At 45.4% G+C, this 20,839-nt stretch overlaps 1 protein-coding gene across 1 annotated transcript in view; it reads left to right on the top strand.

Moving 5' to 3' along the window:
- MED27 (mediator complex subunit 27) overlaps positions 1 to 20,839 on the top strand; it is a 200,307-nt gene that overhangs the window by 122,021 nt on the left and 57,447 nt on the right. The window contains exon 4 of the mRNA XM_019638919.1: positions 13,512 to 13,605. Within this exon, the coding sequence (XP_019494464.1) occupies positions 13,512 to 13,605 (94 nt within the window). The remainder of the gene's footprint in view (positions 1 to 13,511; positions 13,606 to 20,839) is intronic.

The following is a 20,839-nucleotide window of genomic DNA, read 5'->3' as shown; positions in this document are numbered from 1 at the left end:
GAGGAGGTGGAGCCAACAGTGGCCAAAGGACCCAGTTACTTGGATTCCGGGTGAGAGTTGAATGTACTGACTTACTATCATCATCATCCAACCTGCTGTTACTCTCTCGTGTGTGTTAAACTAGGAGATGTGCTGAGTTCTTCCAGCATTATCTCATTAAGTCTTCAAAACCACCTTTTATTATCCTCATTTTGGGACGAGGGTTGAAGCCCAGTAATTGCCTCACTCTGTCGAGCTGGGAACCCCCCCCCCCCAGTGGGAGGACTGACCTCATGGTCTGAACTACAGCACTGCCTTCCTGATCCAGTCACTGTTCCCTTTCAACATGAAAAGAAAGTATTTCTATCCAGAAATTATCTTGAGAGAAGTATCTTGCTTTGATAGTGACTTACAGGTCTAAAGATGATTCTATATTCAAATGTATGTAAAACTCTTAATAGTCCAGATGGGCATATGTGGAGGCCAAGAGGGCTTCCGGTATGGGGTGGTTCTGCCAAAATCCTGCTGCTGTGGGCGTGCTGGGCATACGGAGCTTCGTCTCCTCTCCAGCCGCCTGTGGATAGATCCACGTCCATTTTCACCAAAGCGGTGAAGACTGGTGCTGGGCTCTGTGGAGAGGACAGTAATGGTGCCCGAGCCAGCTTTGTCCCTGAGCCTTTCAGGACTGACTCCACAGGCATTGCCACGCCCCGCTGCGGCCTCTCACCTGCTTGAGAGCTGCTGCAGCTCATGGTCCTCCCAGCACAGATGCAGCCCGCAGAGTGAAGCCGGCTGAGCTCACCACCTCAAGTCCCAAAGGGATTGGTCTCTTGCCTTGTCTCCCCAAGACTTAGTAACAATCACTTACTTTGACTCTCATCCCATTCATGTTTGGGATTAGTGCAGAGAATTCAACATGTGTTCTAAACATTTTTAAAAATTAACCTTACTGAGGTATAATTTACGTAAAATGCACCCATTTTATGCTGAATAGTATTCCATTGTATGTATATACCACAACATGGGTTGATTTTGAATGCTAATCCAACTTTGCATTCTAGAATATACTTGATCATGATATATGATCATTTTAACCTATTGCTGGATTCTATTAGCTAATATTAATATTTTGTTCAGGAATTTTGTGTCTTTGTTTATGAAGAATATATTATTTGTAATGCCTTTTTCTAGTTTCAGTGTCAGGATAACGCTGGCTCTATTAAATGAGTTGAGAAATGTTCCCTCTTCCTCTGTTTTCTGAGTTTCCCTATGGTTGGCATTACTGCTTTTCTAACTTTTTGATAGAAATAAGCAATGAATCGATGTGGGGCTGGAATTTTTTTTATGGGAAGGTTTTTGATAGCAAATTCAATTTTTTTTTTTTAAGATTTTTGTTGAGGAATTGGGGGGATGGGAACAGTGCTGGGGAATTGGGGGAAGGGGAACAGCCAAGTTGCTGTCCTTTTGTTCTTCAGTCTAGTTGTGGAGGACATTGCTTCACTGGCCCAAGTTGGCACCATCATTGCACTCCTCCCGGACGAGGCAGATCAGTCGCCGGCTTCTGGACGGCCGCTCACGGCGGCTGCCGGCCGCTCACGCTGGCTGCTGGCTACACACGGTAGCCCATGGCAACCCACTGCCACAGGGGCTGCAGCCCACGCCGTCGCCAGCAACTCAAAGCAGCCCAGCTCCAGGTTGAGCTGTTGTTCAGCATCTTAGCTGTAGAGGGCAGTGTCACTGGCCCTCCTATGTGGGATCTGAACCTTTGGCGTCCTAAGCCACTTCTTAACCATCGTGCCACTCGGCCGGCCCGCAAATTCAATTTTTTAAAAGTAGATATTTAGATTTTTATTTTTTATATTAGTTAATTTATATCTTTCAAGGACTGTCCACTTCATCTAAGTTGTCAAATTTATTGGCATAAAGTTCACAGTATTCTCTTACTAGCCTTTTAATGTCTCTAGAATCTGAGTGATGGCTCCTCATTCATTCCTGATACTGGTAAATTGTGTCTTATCTTTTTTTTTTTTCCTTTGATCAGTCTAACTAATTTTTCTTTCAAATTATCTGCTCTTGGATGTCAATGATTTTTTTCTCCAATTTTTATCTGTTTTCTCTTTCATTCATTTATAAACATTTCCTTCTCCTTACTTTGGGTTTAATTTGCTTTTCTTTTTCTAACTTCTTAAAATGGAAGCATAGATCTTTGATCTTTTAGCCTTAAAAAAATTTATATATATATATATATATATATATATATATATATAAACTTTTTGAAACTATAAATTTCCCTCCAGGTGTGGCTTTAGCTGCATTTCACCAATTTTGATATATTTTTATCATTCAGTTCAAGATATTTTTAAATTTCCCTTGTGATTTCTTCTTCGTCTCATGAGTTATTTAGAAGCATAGTGTTTAACTTCTAAACGTCTGGGGGATTTGTATGATACAGTACTGGTTTTCTGCTTGTTCTGTTAATTACTAAAAGAGGTTGTTAATGACTAATGGCTCTTCTTAGGAACATAAACTTCTGATTCTTATATATTTTGGATGAAATCACCCTTCTAAGCTTTGTTTTTCTTTTTAACACCACTTTTATTACCTTCCTTGTTTGCAAATGGTGGGCTTTTGTCCCCTGAAGTTTCCCCCTTTCCCTGGGCAGAGGAAGGCTTCCCTGGGGTGGGTTACACGGGGCAGGTACAAGGACGCAGGGCTCCGAGGGCTGGGATGATGTGGGTGAGCAGAAAGCATCTCGATGAACTGCGTTTCTCCTCTGATTTACAATATGAAAGAGTTTCGCAAGGGTTTGAACGACGGACAGGATTTCTCGGATTAGGGAGGTATGCTGTTATTTATGGTTGGGGGCGGCCGCTGGAAGCCTGAAGGGGGCGCCCTTTGAGAGTTTGTTCAAGGCGCTGCAAAAGTCATCCGCCAGCCTCCAGTAGAGTTTTAGATCTGGCTCCATTGGGAGAAATATATTCTGGTACAATTTTTAACTCGTTCGAAAGTAGCAAAAGGAATTTTGGGGCAGTGGCCACGCGTACTGCTGCCTGTGTGAAAGCTATTTTATTTTTATTCAGAAGGCGGGCTCCCCCCCACCCCCCACCCCGTGCTCCATGGCGTGTCCCAGACACACCGCAGCACAGTCAGCTCCCTGGGTGATTGATCGTCTGCAGCACTTGTTTCACGGTATTGCTGACCTAAACACCCTGGCCCCGCCTAGGAGGCTTATCCATTTTCTCCTCTCTGCAATATCTCCAGATGTATGGAGATTTGTTTTTTTAAGGCATGAAGGTAAAGATTTATTTAGAGTGAAAGAAACGCCGCAATTTACAAAGACAAGCAAAACCTTTTTGAAACCAAGCTGTTTATAACCTGCCTCACTTTAAAGGGGTTTCTAAACTCAGCCATTTACAACCACCTATAGGATTTTTGCCATAACCTTTGATCGGGTGGGTGTTCTATTATTGGCATAATATTTTTCTCTAAATAAACTCATTTTTAAACTTAGCCCCATTCTGAGAAGTGATATCTGTGAACTCACAGGTGTTATTTACTGGTTGTATATTTTTCTGTATACATATATTTAAATTAAAACTGCTCGTCCGCGTATCACCTAACATCGCCTCATGTACCACGTGGTGAGCATGCTTGTCACACTTTGGAAATTGTTAGTCTGGGGCAAATGTGAATTTGACAGTGAACTTAGAGAGGGAAAAGCAAACTAGCAACTGGCAGCGGTCTGAGAAGGAGTGCTCTGTGCTTACAGCATGGAGGTGCTGGGACCCTTTAAGGAAAAATGGGAATAAGTGGAGTGGCAGGAGAGGGAGTCTGGAGGGCGTGTGCCTTTTTGGATGGACACACACACACACACACACACACACACACACACACACACACAGCTCTTTATGTCAATACTAGGGGCAGGGGGATGTGGAGAAACAGGGCACATAAACTGCTGGTATATCCCCCCCACACCTCCAGTCCCAGGTCCCCATTACCCCCTGCTGCTCATAGCTCGCTGGGCAGAGGGATGACCCCAACCTTCATCTCCATGGGATTGGAGGGAGTCCTTATCGGTTGTCACAGCCACCCTCCACGACCCCAGGTGTCACGTTTCTCCTGCCCTCTGAGTCTCCGGCTGGTGCCCACCACTGACCTGAAGCCAGCTGGAGGCCAGAGGTGAAAAGGCTTGTGGATGTAGCGTGTGTAAGTCAGCCTCCTGGGCCGCAGGGCGGGGTGAAGGAGGGTGGGAAGCTGGATGCGGAAAGATCTCCAGCATAGGTCTCGTTCTAGAAGCCAGATGTATTCACCCCAGGCCGCTTCCATCGTCGGTCCTGTTTCAGGGTCAGCAACAGTCTTCCCTCTCGTTTGTCTGCCTTCGTTTGAAAATAATGAAAAGAACTCTCCTTACTAACTGACATGTGATCCTGTGTTAAAGTGAGCCAGGGGCCTGAGAGAATACTAATGTTCCCTGCCTTTAATGCTCCTTCAAGTCTGTGGTTGACTTGCTGAGGCTTTGTAGTCCTCTAGATTCAAACAAAAGCTCCTAACCCTTTTTTCCAGAAAAAGGCAATATTTGTAACATATAAAAGGAACAGCTAATATTATTAATTGCTTGCTTTGTGCTAAGTGCTTTTTGTGCTGCATTGTCTCATTTCTCATAATGACTGTGTGGAGAAGATAGTGTTTTTATCTTTACAGACAAGGAACTGAAGCTTAGAGAGATTAAAGTGACTTGTCGAAGATGAGGGCCCAGTGAGATGGGGACATCCAGGTCCGTGGCCCTAAGCCCCGGCCTCAGATTCTGCTGCGCTGCAGACGCCTTTAAGGAGTCCACACGCAAGAGGCACGTGTCAGGTATCCATTGAGAGCCCGCCGTGTTCTGCACGGTGTGCCTGGGGGCTGACAGCAGGTAACATGGTGGGCTGTGCCTTGTGCACATGGAGTTTCCAGGCTAGTGGGAAGGTAGGCATTATCAGTCATCCAGATGTGCGGGGTGGGCTGTGATGTGGACTCAGGGATGAGTGAAGGACGCCATGAGTGATGGACCTGGACCGTTTTTCGTTTTGGGTCCTTGGAGAAAACTTTTCTACTGAAGGTTGTGGTCATCAGAGATCTGAAGGGGATCAGTTGGACAGTGAGACCTCAGACAGCCGTAGGTGGGAAAGCCCCTGAAGCGCCAGTCAGGACACCCCAGCCAGGAACGGCTGCTTTTGTTTCAGCTTTTCAGTTACTTCCCATGTGCCACCATGACAGGTGTGCCCTCTGTAACCCTGCTGGTCAGCGTCACTGCTACCAGATAGGGAAGGGGAGGGAACAGCCTCGCGGTGTCTGTCAACTCTGCTGGATTATATTTCTGCTGGAGGAGTTTTCACTTTTTGTAAAAGAAACAGTTACCAACAAGGTTCTGTTCACCCTGTGTTCTTGATGTAGCCGTGACCCAGTGCGCTGAAATCGGCCCAGTTCCCCAAGTTATTTCTGAGTGTGGGTTATGTGCAGAATCGTTGCACGGCCTGGAGATGGGGAGGCCTCAGACTTCTCAAGACTGTCTGAAGAGTAAAAAGAAAACTTGAAATTACTGTCTTACAAACACATTTGTCCCGGGGGTGGGGGGCGGGGGAAAGATTTGTCATTTCCTGCAGTGTGTTGACTCGTTTTGACTACTCGCATGCATTTGCTTAGTCTGGTGTGATGCCTGGAACAAGTGGAACAAGTCAGGTGTTCAGTGATAGCATTCTCCTTGGCGTTTCTCTTCATGCAGTCTACCATGTATGTTCTCGGGGATGTTAAGAAGTCAAACGGGAACAAAATCTTGTTCTGCGCGTGCACAGCGGGCTCTGAATGTCTGGAACCGGTCACTGCATCGAGGCATTGCCGAGAAGTGCCAACCCAGAGCAGGCCGGTCTGCACTTAGGAAGCAGGCCTCGGCTAGGACTGGGATGGGTGGGAAGCGAGGGATTTGGGAAGGGGTGTAGCTCTCCAGCAGGCACTGCTGCATTGCCCTCCTCAGCTCCCTGGTTGAAAGCTAGAAGCCCAGGGGTGCTTTCTCAAGGGGTGACTTGTTCACACATCATCCCTGCCCGTCTGAGCTCCACGTGTCGTGGCCCCGGATCTGACAGAGATGACTGATTCAGTAACTATTGGTAATTGGTGTTGCTGGAAAGCTCAATACGGGTGTTTTTCTTGTTTGTGTTTTTGGTTGGTTTGTGTTTTTTTCCCCTCTCTGTCACATGTTAGGGCTTGCAGAGGAGGTAGATGTCGAATGAGATGATAATTCTTTTCCCAGCTTAATACATTGTTTAAATGTCTTAGGGGAAACTGGGACCCACAGATGTCTGAACAAATTTTTAGTGGAAGAAGAACAGACATTTAGAGGAACATCTGCTTTTAGTTATTAATATAAAATAAAATGCAAAACAAGTATTTACTGGTTTGCCCCTTCCTGTTACCTACCAACTTTGTACAATAAATTGAGAGGCACAAAATAAAAAACCCATCAAAAGCATGGAAGGAAATTTAACTTAGTCGTCTTATTTTCCTGGAGATGAGCCTGTGGCCTTGAAGGAGAATGGCTTGTAGCAAGTGAAGTGTAAGCCCACGAGGTGAGGTCCTCCTCCATCATCACTGTGTCCTGGGGCTCACTTAGGCCCTAGATGCTACTTACCGAATGACTGGGAAGAGAGAAAATCATGACCTGATTTTGTTAATACGCTCCTGAACTACTGGGTTGTCGGAAAAGTCATGACGTATTTTTTCTGTTTTTCATTGCAAAAATGCGTCATGACTTTTCCGACAACCCAATAGTTCTCAGTTGTCTTATGCGAAATCTGGGGAATGGCAGAAAGGAAGCCTATTGGAATGGGGAACTGGACTGGGTCCTGGGCTCAGCTCTGCCACTCAGCCGTGCTGTTTCCGCGAGCAAGTCACTTAAGCTCTGTTTTTCTGTCATTTCTAAAATGGAAGTCATACACTTGCCCTTCTGACTTCCCAGAGCAGGTGAGAGATCAAATGCGATAAAGGATGCCAAAGCGCTTTGAAAACTGGAGCGCGGGGCCTGCCTCCCCGCTCAGCCTGACTCGTCCAGCAGAAAGCCCGGGCTAGAGCCACCCCAGCCGTCCGCTCTCACTGCGGGCCAGCTACTGCAGCTGTTTTCTGTCTTCAGTATTTAATATCAGTCCCTGAACACAGTAATTGTTTGCTGAGGACTGTAGGCACTCAATAAATGTTTATTAATGGATATAACAGAGACAGCTTACAGACGACACTCTTTGCCTCTCTAAATCACGTGTAAGAATTGTTTTTATGATGGTACTTGTCATGTGTTCCAGCTCATACATAGCCCTGAACTTCCTGGGATGCTCGACACCAACAGAAGAAAGAGGGTTTGTTATATATACTTCAGTATGTGGTGGGTCTTTGCACGTTTTTCCACTTTAGGAAAGGTAGGGAAAAGTAGCTTTTGTTTGCTTCCCCGGTGGTTCTCCGAAATTGGTTCAAGTAGCGTATTCACATAGCTCGGGTGCTTATGTCACTAAAGGAGGAAACGGGAAGGTCCCCTTCTGCTTCTGTGGCCTGGCCACAGTGTCACTCCAAGGAAACCAGTCTCCCTAAAGAGACTGCCGTTTTTGAGTGTCTTTTTGGAAACAAAGAACACAACTTGAGTCGCCAAGGGTAGGGATGACAAGGGAGGGTGGCGCGGGCTGGCGTAGCCTCTAAGCAAAGGCGCTCTTTTCCGTCTATAACGCATCCAGCTAGTCCTACTTTCTGATGTACAGTTTAGAAAATACTTTTAATTTCCTTAGGAGAGGAACCAGAAGTCTTTCACAGACATGATACAAAAACCTGACAAGTTTGACCTAAGTGAAATGAATTGACCTGTGTTCCCAACCTTCTTTCTTCAGCATATTGAGATTGATAGTTGTAGTTTGAGGCAATCTTATCCTCACGAAGTAATTAAACAAACCCCCTCTGTTTCCACCCGCTGGCCAAGTCTTCTCGGTGTCACCATTCTGGACAGGTATGGAGGAAAGTCTTAAATCATTTCCAGATCGTGCAGACGATTCCCTTTTTGAGATCTCTGGGGCATTACCCTTTCCCCCAAAAGGTTATTTATTAACAATATGTGCATTCCTGACGCTCCAATTTTGTATGGGTGGAGAAAATGAACAGCGTCTATCATGCATCCTGTATGCGGTAGATGCTACTGGAACCTGGTTTGAGCTGCGAAACATCTCACTAACACCGGATCACTGACCGGAGTCCAGGGTTTGTTTTTTTTTGGAGGAGGGGTCAGACTTTAGAGAACTAAGCCATCTGTCCAGCAAATTATTTCAAGCCTTTAATAACAAATAGTTTGCAGTATATTTTAATGCGTAGAGTAGAAAATTCATGTTTGCAAACCCGGTATCTTTGGAGATGCCTTCCACGTTCTGTCTTGTTGTCATCCTGGTCTTGTAATCCCGATTTAGTAGCACACCTCTTTGTGCAAACGTTTCTGCAGAATTAATTAGTTCATTAGAAGCAGCATTTGAAAACTGGCATGCCGGCAGCTCAGTGCACTGCTTTGGAAGGCTGTGTTTCTGAGATGCACTGAGCTTCTGCTAAAACAGATGTAGGGAATTTGTGGCTGCGTGTTCAGCCGTAAGACTTTGAAGAGCCTCTGCTGCTTTCTTTGAGGTTTGTTTGGTGGAGCGCTCTGGTCGCTGCTGTGGGTGACTTTTGATGGCTGATGTAATGCAGTCTCCAATCTGGTAAAGAGAACTTCTTGGGCAGTTGTTTCATAACTGCCTGACCCGGGTCCACATGGCTGACTTGTAACGTCCTCTCCACTCACTCAGCAAATATTTAAGGACATATACTCTAGTTTTTGGTACATTCTCAAAGGGACCTGTGACCCAAGAAAGAGTTAAAAATGCTGATGAAAAATAAAAAACCCTGATAGTCTTTTACATGTTTGTGGAGAGCCTCTACGTTTTGCAGGAAATACTTATGTCATTGCACAAGGCTGACGTGGGGTCATTGGGTGGGACGCTGGGAAGTGGATTGAAAGAAGCCTGCAGCCCAGCAGCACCAGGGGCTGCCTTGGGAGGTGTCACAGGGGTGTTGATGCAGACCCGCTTGTGGGGGTGCAGGTACATTCCTGCATTGATGGGAACCTGGATGAGAGGACCTCGGAGGGCCCAGTCTTCTTTAATTCTCTGATTAAGGACTTTTAAAGGAACAGGCCAGTCTCCTTGAAAAAAATCAGAAGAGAATAAGGGTTAAGGGCTTCAGAAATTAACATTAGAAATCTGAGAATGGGCCGGCTGAGTGGCGCATTGGTTAAGAGCTGGCTTGGGATGCCACAGGGCCCCAGTTCGGATCCCACATATGAGGGCCAGTGACACTGCCCTCTATAGCTAAGATGCTGAACAATAGCTCAACCTGGAGCTGGGCTGCCGTGAGTTGCCTGCGACGGCGTAGGCTGCAGCCCCTGCTGCAGTGGGTTGCCATGGGCTACCGTGTGTAGCCAGCAGCTAGCGTGAGCGGCCAGCAGCCGGCGACTGATCTGCCTCACCCGGGAAGAGCGCAATGATGTTGCCAACTTGGGCCAGTGAAGCAACGTCCTCCACAACTAGACTGAAGANCAGTGAAGCAACGTCCTCCACAACTAGACTGAAGAACAAAAGGACAGCAACTTGTCTGTTCCCCTTCCCCCAGTTCCCCAGCGCTGTTCCCATCCCCCAATTCCTCAATAAAAATCTTTAAAAAGAAAAAAGAAATCTGAGAATGGCCTGACTGCTTCTGATGCAGCCGAGATAGTAAAGGAGTTGAGGCTGAAGCTGAGCCCTGAGGAAGCCTTTAGAAACTTCTAGAATCAGTTGGATTGTCCTGGGAAAAACTGGATCGGAAACCACTGAGAGTCTCTTAACTGGGGAGCAGGACAGGGAGATGGGATTCTCTCCTTGCTTGAAAGTTAATTTTCTGCCTGAAAACCCTGAATTGATGAGTCACACCTTGATCTGAACGGGTGATGTCAGGGGGTTTGCATTCCTACCCCTGTCCTTGGACCCGCGAGCCCGCTCATTGACTGAGCGCAAGTAGGAGAACCAAGCAGCTCTCCCTTCTTGAAAGGCCTCTGAAATGTAAACAGGAACAGCAATCTTTCCAAGTTATTACCCTGCTAACAGGTTGACAGATATGTGCAAATTGTGACTCACTGCTCAATTTGGCACTAAATTAATGTCTTTCCACGTTGCGTCTGCTCAAGTGTAAACTAGTCACCACTGCTGTGTTACTGCTTGTTTGCCTATATTCCAAAGGTAAAAATTCAAGTAATTTGATCCTGCCACAGAGCAGAGTGGAACGAACATACGGTGGAAGTGTGGGCGGGAGCTCGCTGTTCCTACCTGCTCTCAGCCCTGCACGCAGAGCTCCGCGCGCACTGGCGGCCATGCCGGCTCGGGAGGCAGCATTCCGAGAAGCAGCGGGACAGACAGACCACCTCCCATACCAGCCCCCACCCTCGGCAAAAAGGAAGTGTCATTTGTCTCCAGCTTTGAATTTCCATCATGTCACTGGTGGTGGTGGAGTTGGTTTTGAAGGTTGGCTTTACTTGAAAATGAAATGTTTTGATTTTTGCTGCTAGGATTTAGACTTTGTTTTCCTCAGTTAAAGACACAGCTGACGTTCTCTCTCTCTCTTTGGCAAACACTGAATGTCACCTGTATCAAGGAAATTTGCGTCTCCTTTTTGTTAGGCGTGTAAATGAAAAACAGTCTTCTTGAAAGTTAGTTTTGCTCTGTAAAATCTTTGGGTTGAGTTTACTGAGCTTTGTCTGAGATCTCTAGTTGGGAAGAAAACAGAAACCCTACTTTCCTATGTCCACAGATATTTTCTCAAGGAGCTGTGTTTCTCCCGCCAGTGGGAAGAACTCATGAATAAAGGAATCAGAAATGGCAAGGAGCTGGCGTCTGCCCTTCAGAACTCTGGCCCGTACTAACAGCAGGCAGTTGGGTGGTTGGCGTGGAATCCTAGAAATCTACACACCGCGCTGGGTGTCTGGCATCATCCCTTAACCTACCCATTCCCCTGTTTTCCTGCCTACTAACGAGACAAGTTTTCCAGAAAGTATTTTGAAGCCTTCAAGGTGAAAGGAACGAGGGAGTGCGAGTGATGATGTTACCTGTGTCCTGACACTCTGCATATTCATTTGCAGCCTACTGTCCAGAGCTCTGGTGGCTATTGATTGAGCCTTGGTTCAGAACTCATTGTCACCCCACCCCCCACCCCCGCCCCTCCATTAGCATATACTTAGCAATGACCTTCATTCACACAGGACTGCAGATTTTTGTTTCCTGCTGAGACTGAAGGAACTGGGTTTAAACCACACACATTTCAGAAAAGAAACATGTAAATGCAGAAATGTTTCCAGGGAAGTGGGGTGAGCCGTTGGCATGAGGTTTGCCATGTGTCTCCCACCGTTTCAAGAAACATCAGGCAGGATGAAAACGAGTCAGTTTCCTGCTTTCTTCATCTTTCCACCTCTTTTGTAGCATTTTAGCCTAGAGCCAAGGCTGTGTATCATGGAGCTGTAAATCCAGAAGGGGACTGTGTGAGATGGTGTGTGGGGTCTTACTCTGTTTCGTAGCCATCCCGGAAAGACAGTTTTCTAAACCATTTTATTTTCTTTTCTTTTTTTTTTTTTTAAGCTGAGCCATCCTGCTACCTGTTGGCAGCTCAGCGGCTGCTCAGCTCGGGCTGGACTCGAACCGCTGTTGCTCAGAGCTCAAACTTTTGAGCGAGCTCTTAACCAACTGAGCCACTCGGCCGGCCCTCTAAACCATTTTAAAAATGAACAGAATGGGTCCTTACTTTAAAATGATACCTCTTGTTTTTTCTGAGCTAGTTGGTTTTTTAAGCCACGCCCTCATCTTCCGGTCCTTCGTAGGGATGGGAGAGAGCTGTCTGGCACTAAGTTGGTAAAAGTCATTTGCAGCCTCGAAGAATATCAGTCTTCTCGGCCCTCTTCCCAGCAGCAAAGAGCCTTCAGCGCACCTCCAGCATCTCTGCTCCGCCTTCTTACTGCCCACTCGGTGCTCACACTGGACTGCTGCAGTTCTTCCTCTTCCTTCTTCAAACAGAGTTTGAAACTCTCCATACAGAACATTCTCTCAGGAAAACCTGAGAAGTTAATCGGTAGGATTACTCCCTGACACTCAGAGCCTTTTGAACAAACGGCGTTATGTTGACTGCCCTCTTTCATGAGCCCTGCGTTTCAAACGAAAATCTTTTCCTGTTATGAGTGAGAGCTCATCTCCGTCTTCCCTCAAGAGAACGTAGCTTTTCTATGTCCCTGATCTAATGGACATGTAATTTAATTTGTCATGTCCAACGGATATGAAATCCAATGCGAAATCCTTAATAGATAGTTTTGCATCTCAGTTATTGTATTATACATCCCCTCTGTGTCCCACGTGAGTGGATGGTGAGCACAGATGCTGGTGTGGTTTTATTCTCAAAGGATCTGAGCCCGACCCGGCTCTGTCGGTGCTCGGGGTTGGCATTGTCACAGTGAGTGTTCACGGGAGGGGAGAGTCCAGCCAGCTAAGCAAGGGCATTTTACAGAATAGGCCCACGATGTACCAGGGGTATTTGTAATTTGGGGTTCTTAGTGTGCGCCAGATACCATGCTATGTGCTTAAAGTCAGTTATCTCAATGGTTATTCAATCTTAAGAGATAGGGGTTCCATTTAGGCCAGAGGAACAGGGGACTCCCTCTTGGAGGAATGTCTCCAAGAAAAAATGGAACTGATAGGTTGCCTAATGTGTATGACTGGAGTGAGGGAAGGTTTGCAGTCAGATAGAGAATTTAGGGATAAAACTGGAATAGAACTAATCAGGTGAAAACCAAGGAGAAACAGAAAGCTGTGCAAGTAAGTCGGTGGACTCACGAGCCATTACGGAGCTCAGCTATTGAAACATCTGCTGAGATTTAAGAACAGAAACATCCAATACCCACTGAAGCAGAAGCTGTGATATAACTTGCTTTAGAGTCCAACCGGGAAAACAGGACTATGACTTCAGGTATTGAAAACAGAAGGAATTTAATCCAGGGACTTGGTTATTCCGGCAATTGAGTCGAGAAGCCGAGCAGGAAGCAGGGAGGTGACCAGAGCTGCAGCTGCTGCCGTTGCTCGTACTGAAGGCCAGAGAGGGAGCCGCGGTAGTTCAAGCCCGGTGGCCAGGAAGGTGACAGCTAAACTCTGATCTGTAGCAAAAGTCACTAGGTCATGCCTTGAGATGAAAAAGCAAGAACTGACAGTAAAAACACATTATGTAGAAATACCCAAAAAATCACTAAAAAGTGGTTGGCTCTGGAAGTCAAGAGAAGGAACGGGGTGGGGGTATTTTTTGTAAAAAGCCATGTAACCCCATTCACCTTCTTAAAACTCTTCCATTAATAGAAAACTAAATTGAAGAGAGCCTTCAGTGCACTGTTTCGTTGACTGTGGGTTAGTTCATACACGTCGTTTCTTTTTCCCACTTAGGTACGTTGATGACGTCATAAGCCGTATTGACAGGATGTTCCCTGAAATGTCCATCCACTTGTCCAGACCCAATGGGACATCCGCAATGCTTCTGGTAAGTTCTGCCTGACATATTTGTAGGGCCGTGTGGAAGAAAACTGGCCTCTGGATTAGCTGCCTGGTCCTGTGCTGTAGGATCTGTAGATGGAAATGAAATCCAGTTTGATGGTGAACAGCGTGCTCCTCTTTACCAGCTTCTGTAGTTTAAACATTCTGCACTTTTGAAACCTTGCTTTTGAACAAAATTGCAGCATTAACCAGAGAGGAAACACGATAGGACCGTTTCACCGGAAGTCATTGTGTGGCGCTCTGGCAGATGAGTTTTATGTTGTCCCAGCAACCACAGTAATGGTCAGCCATTGGATCCTGCTGAAGAAAACAGCCCCTTAAAACAGAACCATGTTCCGTGGAAAATCATTTATAAAGCCCATTGTGTGTTTGAAAAAGGCGTTCCGAGACCTTAGCACTGACAACTTCTGCTTTTGTTGTTTCTGATGTTGATTTGCTCTAAGTGACTTGGCCTCTAACCTCCTCAGTGATGTTTGTATTTGCGTGAATTCACCAAAGACAGGTGCGTCTGGGCAGTGCAGTGGAATAGAAATGCTAACTTATGTTAGTAACTAGAGAGGCATAGAGACTTCAACTGTGAGACGCTTTTCTAAGGCTCTGTGTGATAATATGCACTTGAAGGCTCTTTCCTGAACACTGAGTTTGAGAAGCCACCACATTTTACAGAGAGCAGAATTAACTGAATAACAGTGATAGTTTTGTTGGGTCTCAGGGGGGTGAGCTTCAGGAGCGAGTGTCTTTTACATCTCGTGTGTTACTGCTGCTTTGGGGCCTGGTGTGAACTCCCCGTACTTGAGCATTTTATTCTTGTAACATCTTATAAAGAGCCAGTCACCCAGGATGAGCTACTGTTCACTCAAGCCATTCATTCACCTTTAGGAGAACAGACTTGTGTGTGAAGGAAAACTGGGATTGTTAAATGTGTGATGTTTCACTTGTGGGGAAAAAAATTAGTAACATTTCGCTGGGTAACATGCTACTTTTGTTTAAAATTCTTTCAGTTAAAAAATACAGTGAATGAGATAATGCAGTGTTCTTTGAATAGAAAAAAAACACCATTTGTATCTGTCTATGTGAAGCATCTTCTGCCTCTGTTCACTGTACAAATTGTTTAAATGTTAAGCTCTCTACACCCAGCAGCTGAAACCAATCCTGCTTTCAGCACCCTTGACAGGGCCCAAAGAGTTAATGAAGACAGAAATGAAAGCATCCTCAGTGAAATAGTTTTGTTCAAATTGTTTCCGGGTCATTGAGCTCCCATTTCATGATGAAGGTAGGAATTTGGCCTTGAAGGAAATGAGCAGAGAGAGCTGGCTTATAGGTAAACAGGTCTCAGACGTCAGAGCTACTTCCGCCTGAGAAAGCTGGCTTCTGTTTCACCATGGCCTGTCAGCGTCTCCGGCTTTCCCATGGGGCTTCCGTTTTGATAGACTGATGAGCGTTCAGGGGCGCATTCAAGAAAGAATCCCGTTTTATACACACCAGTTTACCCCCCTGGAATGGCTAGTTCAGGTCACTGTGCATTTCAGCTGGCTTTCTTGGGTGACATGGAATCAACATAAACGGTGCTTGTACGTAGGAACAGCAGTGGGCAGTATGATTCTGATCGGATTGCCAGGTGGATAATCACGTTTCCAGCATAATTGCTTTATGTGGCTTTTACTTTTCAAACATGGTATTTGATTAGATTGCAGGTCTCTAGGCCGTTTTGCTGCTGCCGCCAGGGCCACTGTCTCTGAAACTGAAGGGAGCTCGTACCTTGGAGGGACAGGGACCAACAGCTGCCACTTCCCTCACAATGCTGCCAGTCACCTGTTTTCTGTGACTTTGGCGGAAAGGGTGGGACCTGTCCTGTAGGCAGTAGGGCCTCCGCAGGAGGTTCAGATGAGAGTTGAAAGTGCTGCCTGCTGGAGATTTGTCTGGAATGAATTGTTTTCATCTGGATTTCATCCTGGAAAGCTTTGGGAGGCAAGTGAGACCGACAAGGAGACACCAGTTAGGCTGCTGACACAGGACACACCTGTGCAGTCTCTGCTGCCGCCGCCTTTTACTCACCTTGGCCAAAGCCTGAACTGTGCCTGTGTTTTTAATAAAATGGCATTTCCTCCTGAGTCAGCCAGGTTTCCTTGAATGCAATCAACAGAAAGCTGCCCTGATTAGCTTAAGCAAGGAAAGGGTTCATTTTTGTCTTTGTTCTGCTTTTAATGATGCTAGATGCTCGCAGACAGAGATAGGGCTGGCCTGCCAGGAGGCAGTTGGAGGGGTGTCAGGAGCAGGCACAGCCCTTTCGGGACACTGTGCCCTGATGATTGGCGGTCAGCTGCCCTCCATCCCATGCCTGTGCTCATGGAACCTGCGAGAAACGCCCCACTGGCCTGTCCAAAAGTCATTCCCTGCCCTGTGGCCTGGCGGGGGAATCAGGCCTTGGCAGCCCCACAGAACTGCATGGAGCGGAGGGGGTTCAGTCCCCAGTGGAGGTGGTTTAGTGACTTTTCTCCTCTAAGAGTCACTAGCGCTGTGAAATGCAGTGGCCTGGTGCCCACACTGGTATACAGAGGGGTCCCAAGATGGCCGAGGTGAGGTGTCCTGGCTTCCATGATTAGCGCGTTCTGTCGATTTTGATGTTGAGATCTCCTCTGGTTCTGGTGAGTAGGGAGGGCTTTGGGGATTCTTTGTGCATATTCGTGACATAAGGCATAGTCACCGAAGCCCAGAGCCCATGGACAGAGGGCAGATTTCGGTGCTTCCATTTTGGTGTCCTCCTTTACCAAGCAGTCACTGCCCAGAAGCAGCGGAGTGCCTCAGGGGTACCGTGATCTGTAACTGGGGGCCCCAGGGCACCCCAACAGTTTCTTCATGACGGAAGGGGCGAAGAGAAACGGGGAGTATAGAATTGGCACTTTTTAGGGCGATTGGGGTCAATTGGGCTCATCAAAGTTTAAGCCAGCCTTTCCTTGTTGGCCTGGCCTCCAGAAGCCATCAGAAACTGAGCGGTCACCTTCTGGCCCGGGCACTGTGTTGGACCCGGATGTACATGTGTGTGTCCTCTTCATGCTCATGAACCTGCAGACAGTGCATGCCTGGGAGATGGCACTGGAGGAGAGAAGGGAGGACACATATGAGGCGTGACCAAACAATATGGTGAATGTTTAAATTAAAAAATTTATTACAGTAAAAGACACATTACTTGAATCAGTTTGACTTTAGAGAAGAGCCAGAAGTCTCACAGTGCCAGATCCAGTGAATAAGGTGGATGAGGACACACCGTAATGTTTTTATTTGACAGAAATTGCCGTATACCAGAAGCGATGTGTGACACAGAGCATTGTCATGATGGAGGATGATTTATGGCACATTTTAAAACACACCTTCTCTCACCGTAGCTTACACCCAACTGACCGCACCAAACAAGTTGAAACTTGTCACACACTGTTACTAAGGTTCGATGTGCTGCTTCCGGTATTGAACATCCCTGCCTTTCTGTTGGATGGCACTCGACAGCCGCATTCACTGTATTTTGTGATCACAATGGAAAGGCTCTGTGTCACACATTGCTTCTGGTCCAGCACTTTCTGTCAAATAAAAACATTACAGCGTGTCCTCATCCACCTTATTCACTAGATCTGGTACCCTGAGACTTCTGGCTCACCCCAAAGTCAAAATGACCATGAAAGGTAAACGCTTTGAGTTGATTCAGGACATCGAGGCAGCCATGACAGCACAACTAAAGACACTCACAAAAGAGGACTTCCAGAACTGCTTCAGAAAGGGGCAAGAACGATGGGATAAGTGTGCTCGAAGCGAGGGGGAGTATTTTGAGGGAGCTTAATGGCAATGTCTTTTACTGTAATAAATATTTTTCATTTAAACATTCACTGTATTTCTTGATCACACCTGGTAGATGCTCAGTAAATACTTGTGAGTGAATACATGAATGACAAATACAAGCGTCTTTGTCCACATTGGCTGCAGTGGGGACTTGCTACTTGGGAGAGAAGGAATAAGACATTAATACTAGCTTGGTTCCAAAACTGTCAGGACATGTATTGCATTAATTTCTTCTGGCGTCTTTGTGAGTCTTAGGTAATTGACTATAGCAATACACTCCATGCTCCAGCTAATGTGGAATCTAAACTTTCAGTGTCTTACATAATCTTTTCATACATTGTAGCCGACGCTCTCTCTGCTCTGTTGGGGGCTGCTGGTTCGGTGTCGTGTAAGTTAATCACTCATGATATAATAAACCCTGTTTCCGTTCTCTGAAGAGATGAGCTCAGTCATCCAAAACTAAATCTAGCTATGTTGATATTTAGTTTCAGTTAATCTACTCCCTAACATCCCATTATTAATTTTCTTCAAACAGTCAAAATATTGTAAGAGCTTAAACTGAGTCAGAGACTAGAACGAGCAGCTGGCTTCTTTTGGCATTTGAAATAATTAATGTACAATTTTGACTGATCCACTAGGTATAAAAATGTAAGAAAAGATGAAGCTTCAACCATGATATTTGAAAGATACTGATATCTTAAAAATTAATGTTTCTATGTTGTATGATTTACAACAGATAAAACTCATTTATCAATCTTTCTAACTGTACATTTTAACTAACCTTCAATTTCTTTAACATAGTCATGCCTTGCTATTGAATGACACATCTTCTTTTTTAAGCCATTCAGACACATGTTAGTGCCAAGGTTGAGAAACCTTGGTTTAGGACATGCAAATGTTCAACTTCCCATGAAAATGCCAAACTGGTTTCCGAAAGGGCAATTCTGAAGGAGTGAAACAGGTTTTTTTCCATACACACAAAGACGTAGATAATAACTTCAGCTGTCCTTCAGAAATTTCTGGAGCCTGTGCAGTGCTAAGATTCTGTGATGCTACAGCAGTACTTAGGAATCTGTGCCCGTATCTTAGCGGTACGGAATATTATTGGAGCTCTTTGTTAAATGCTTTTTTACCAAATGCCATTTTATAAAATTTATAAGAAAAATCAGCTTTTATTTTCTACTTCATTTTTGACACATAAAAATTGTTTTACAAATTGGTTCCAAAAGACATTTGTTTCCAAAATCCAGACCCATTCTTTAAGGCAGCAATTCTCAAATTATGGCCCAGTGAGAAGGGGTCACAAGGATTGTTTCGGGGGGCCCCCCCCAAGTTAAACTAATTGACTGGCAGTACTAATACAGACGCTGCTTTCCTTCTTCACTCGCACTCATTTACAAGTTCATAATGGAGGTTTCCAGAGGCTGCATAGTGTGAGATGATGACACCTGTGGGCTTGTGTTTAGTGTTTTAAACATTTGTTTTATTTCTAATATGGTAAACATTGCCAGCTCTATCCCCCAGAAACAAAAGTTCCTTGAGGTCCTCGATAATTTTCAAGAGTGTAACGAGGTCCTGAGACCCAAATGTTTGAGAACTGCTGTTTTAAGGAGAAATATGTCCAACTATTAAGAATATTCAAAATAGTAGGATATCAAACTAAATTTCAAAATAGTGGTTCCAGGGCCAGCTGAATGGCGCATTGGTTAAGAGTTGGCTTGGGACACCAGCTCTGAGCCACAGGGCCCCAGTTCGGATCCCATATGAGGGCCAGTGACGCTGTGCCCTCTACAGCTAAGATGGTGAACGGCAGCTCGACCTGGAGCTGGGCTGCATGAGTTGCTGGCGACCGCGTAGGCTGCAGTGAGCTGCCGTGAGCCACTGTGAATGGCCGTCCAATGGCCAGTGAGTGACTGCCTCTCCCGGGAAGAGCCTATTGATCATACCAACATGGGCCAGTGAAGTGACATCCTCCACAACTAGACTAAAGAACCAAAGGACAGCAACTTGTCTGTTCCTCTTCCCCGATTCCCCAACACTGTTCCCCTCCCCCAATTCCCCAATAAAATCTTAAAAAAGAAAAAAAAGTGGTTCCAGAAACGTGTGTTGCAATGGTAATGACGTGAATGGAAGTTTATTTATGATTAGAAACTTTGAGGTTTAGAAAAAAAAAGTCAAAAAATGAACAGTAAAGGAATGTGGACATTTTACAGGACAGCTAAGTCAGTTTCTTCAACAAAGTCAGCGACATGGGATGACATGGGGAAGGTGGAATGCTTAAAAGGTGTCACAGCATTAGGTACAGTATGGACTTTGGGTCCTGATTTGAACAAGCCAACTGTAAAAGAATATTTTTTTAAGCAATTTGAAGGATTTGGGTATGGTCTAAATTTCAGATGATACCAAGGAATAATTATTGGTAATTTTGTCAGGTGTGATAATGGTCTCATGGTTAGGAAACCAAAGGTCTGTTTTTTAAAGGTGGATACTCAAAAGTGTGTAGAGTCGAAATAAAATGAGGTATGAGGTTTGCTTTAAAATACCCCAACAGAGAAAAAGAGGGAAGGGCTAGATAAGCAGGTATGGCAAAATTGTGACCTTTTATTAATGTGGGTGGTTATTAAACAATCTCTCTTCCTTCATGTTGGAAAATGTTTGCAGTCACAAATGCTGGGGATGACTATCTAAATCCAAGTCTTCCATGTGGCCGCCAAAAAGATATAGAAAAACAAGAACAAATAAAACTACAAAAGTCACACCATAAACGCAACTTGGAAGACCAAGAATTCCCACACCAAATTATGTGTGACTAAAAACAAAGAAAAGAAAAACCCCACACCCTAGGGAGCTCTCACTTGCACACTCAATGTTCACCTCTGCTGGTGGAGAAAATGCCTCACACGGAAGAGTACATGCTCTGTCATTCCCTGCTACAAAGCTCTAGGACAGGCCAAAGCGAAGATGGATAAACATCTGGGAAGGCGCGGCAGGCGTTGACTGGGACTGGCACAAGGGAACAGCTCGTGGGAGTGGACGTGCTCTGTATTTTGACGAGTTATGGTTTGTTCGACTGGGTGCCTTTGTCACAAACAGTTCACACAGATTGCAAACACTAAAGAGTTGGTACACGAAGATGATACCCTGCACAGTACGCAGAGGAGGTGTACATTTCACCATAGGCGATTTTTACCTCAAAACACTTTTTAAAGACTAAACTCTACTGAATGGGACGCTTGCCTAAGTGTTGAGGGATGAAGTATACTAACATCTGCAACTTCCAAGTGCATCAAAAGAAAAATAATAATATAATAGTAATATAGTCATCAGTGGGTAGATAGATGGAGGTGGATGTGATAATAGGACAAAATGATAGTTGTAGATCCTAGCTCATG

Source organism: Hipposideros armiger, unplaced genomic scaffold (assembly GCF_001890085.2).
Source record: "Hipposideros armiger isolate ML-2016 unplaced genomic scaffold, ASM189008v1 scaffold_3, whole genome shotgun sequence".
In the NCBI taxonomy this organism is placed as follows: Eukaryota; Metazoa; Chordata; class Mammalia; order Chiroptera; family Hipposideridae; genus Hipposideros; species Hipposideros armiger.
The sequence above is the reverse complement of the archived record's forward strand: the minus strand, read 5'-3'. Positions and strand labels throughout refer to the sequence as shown.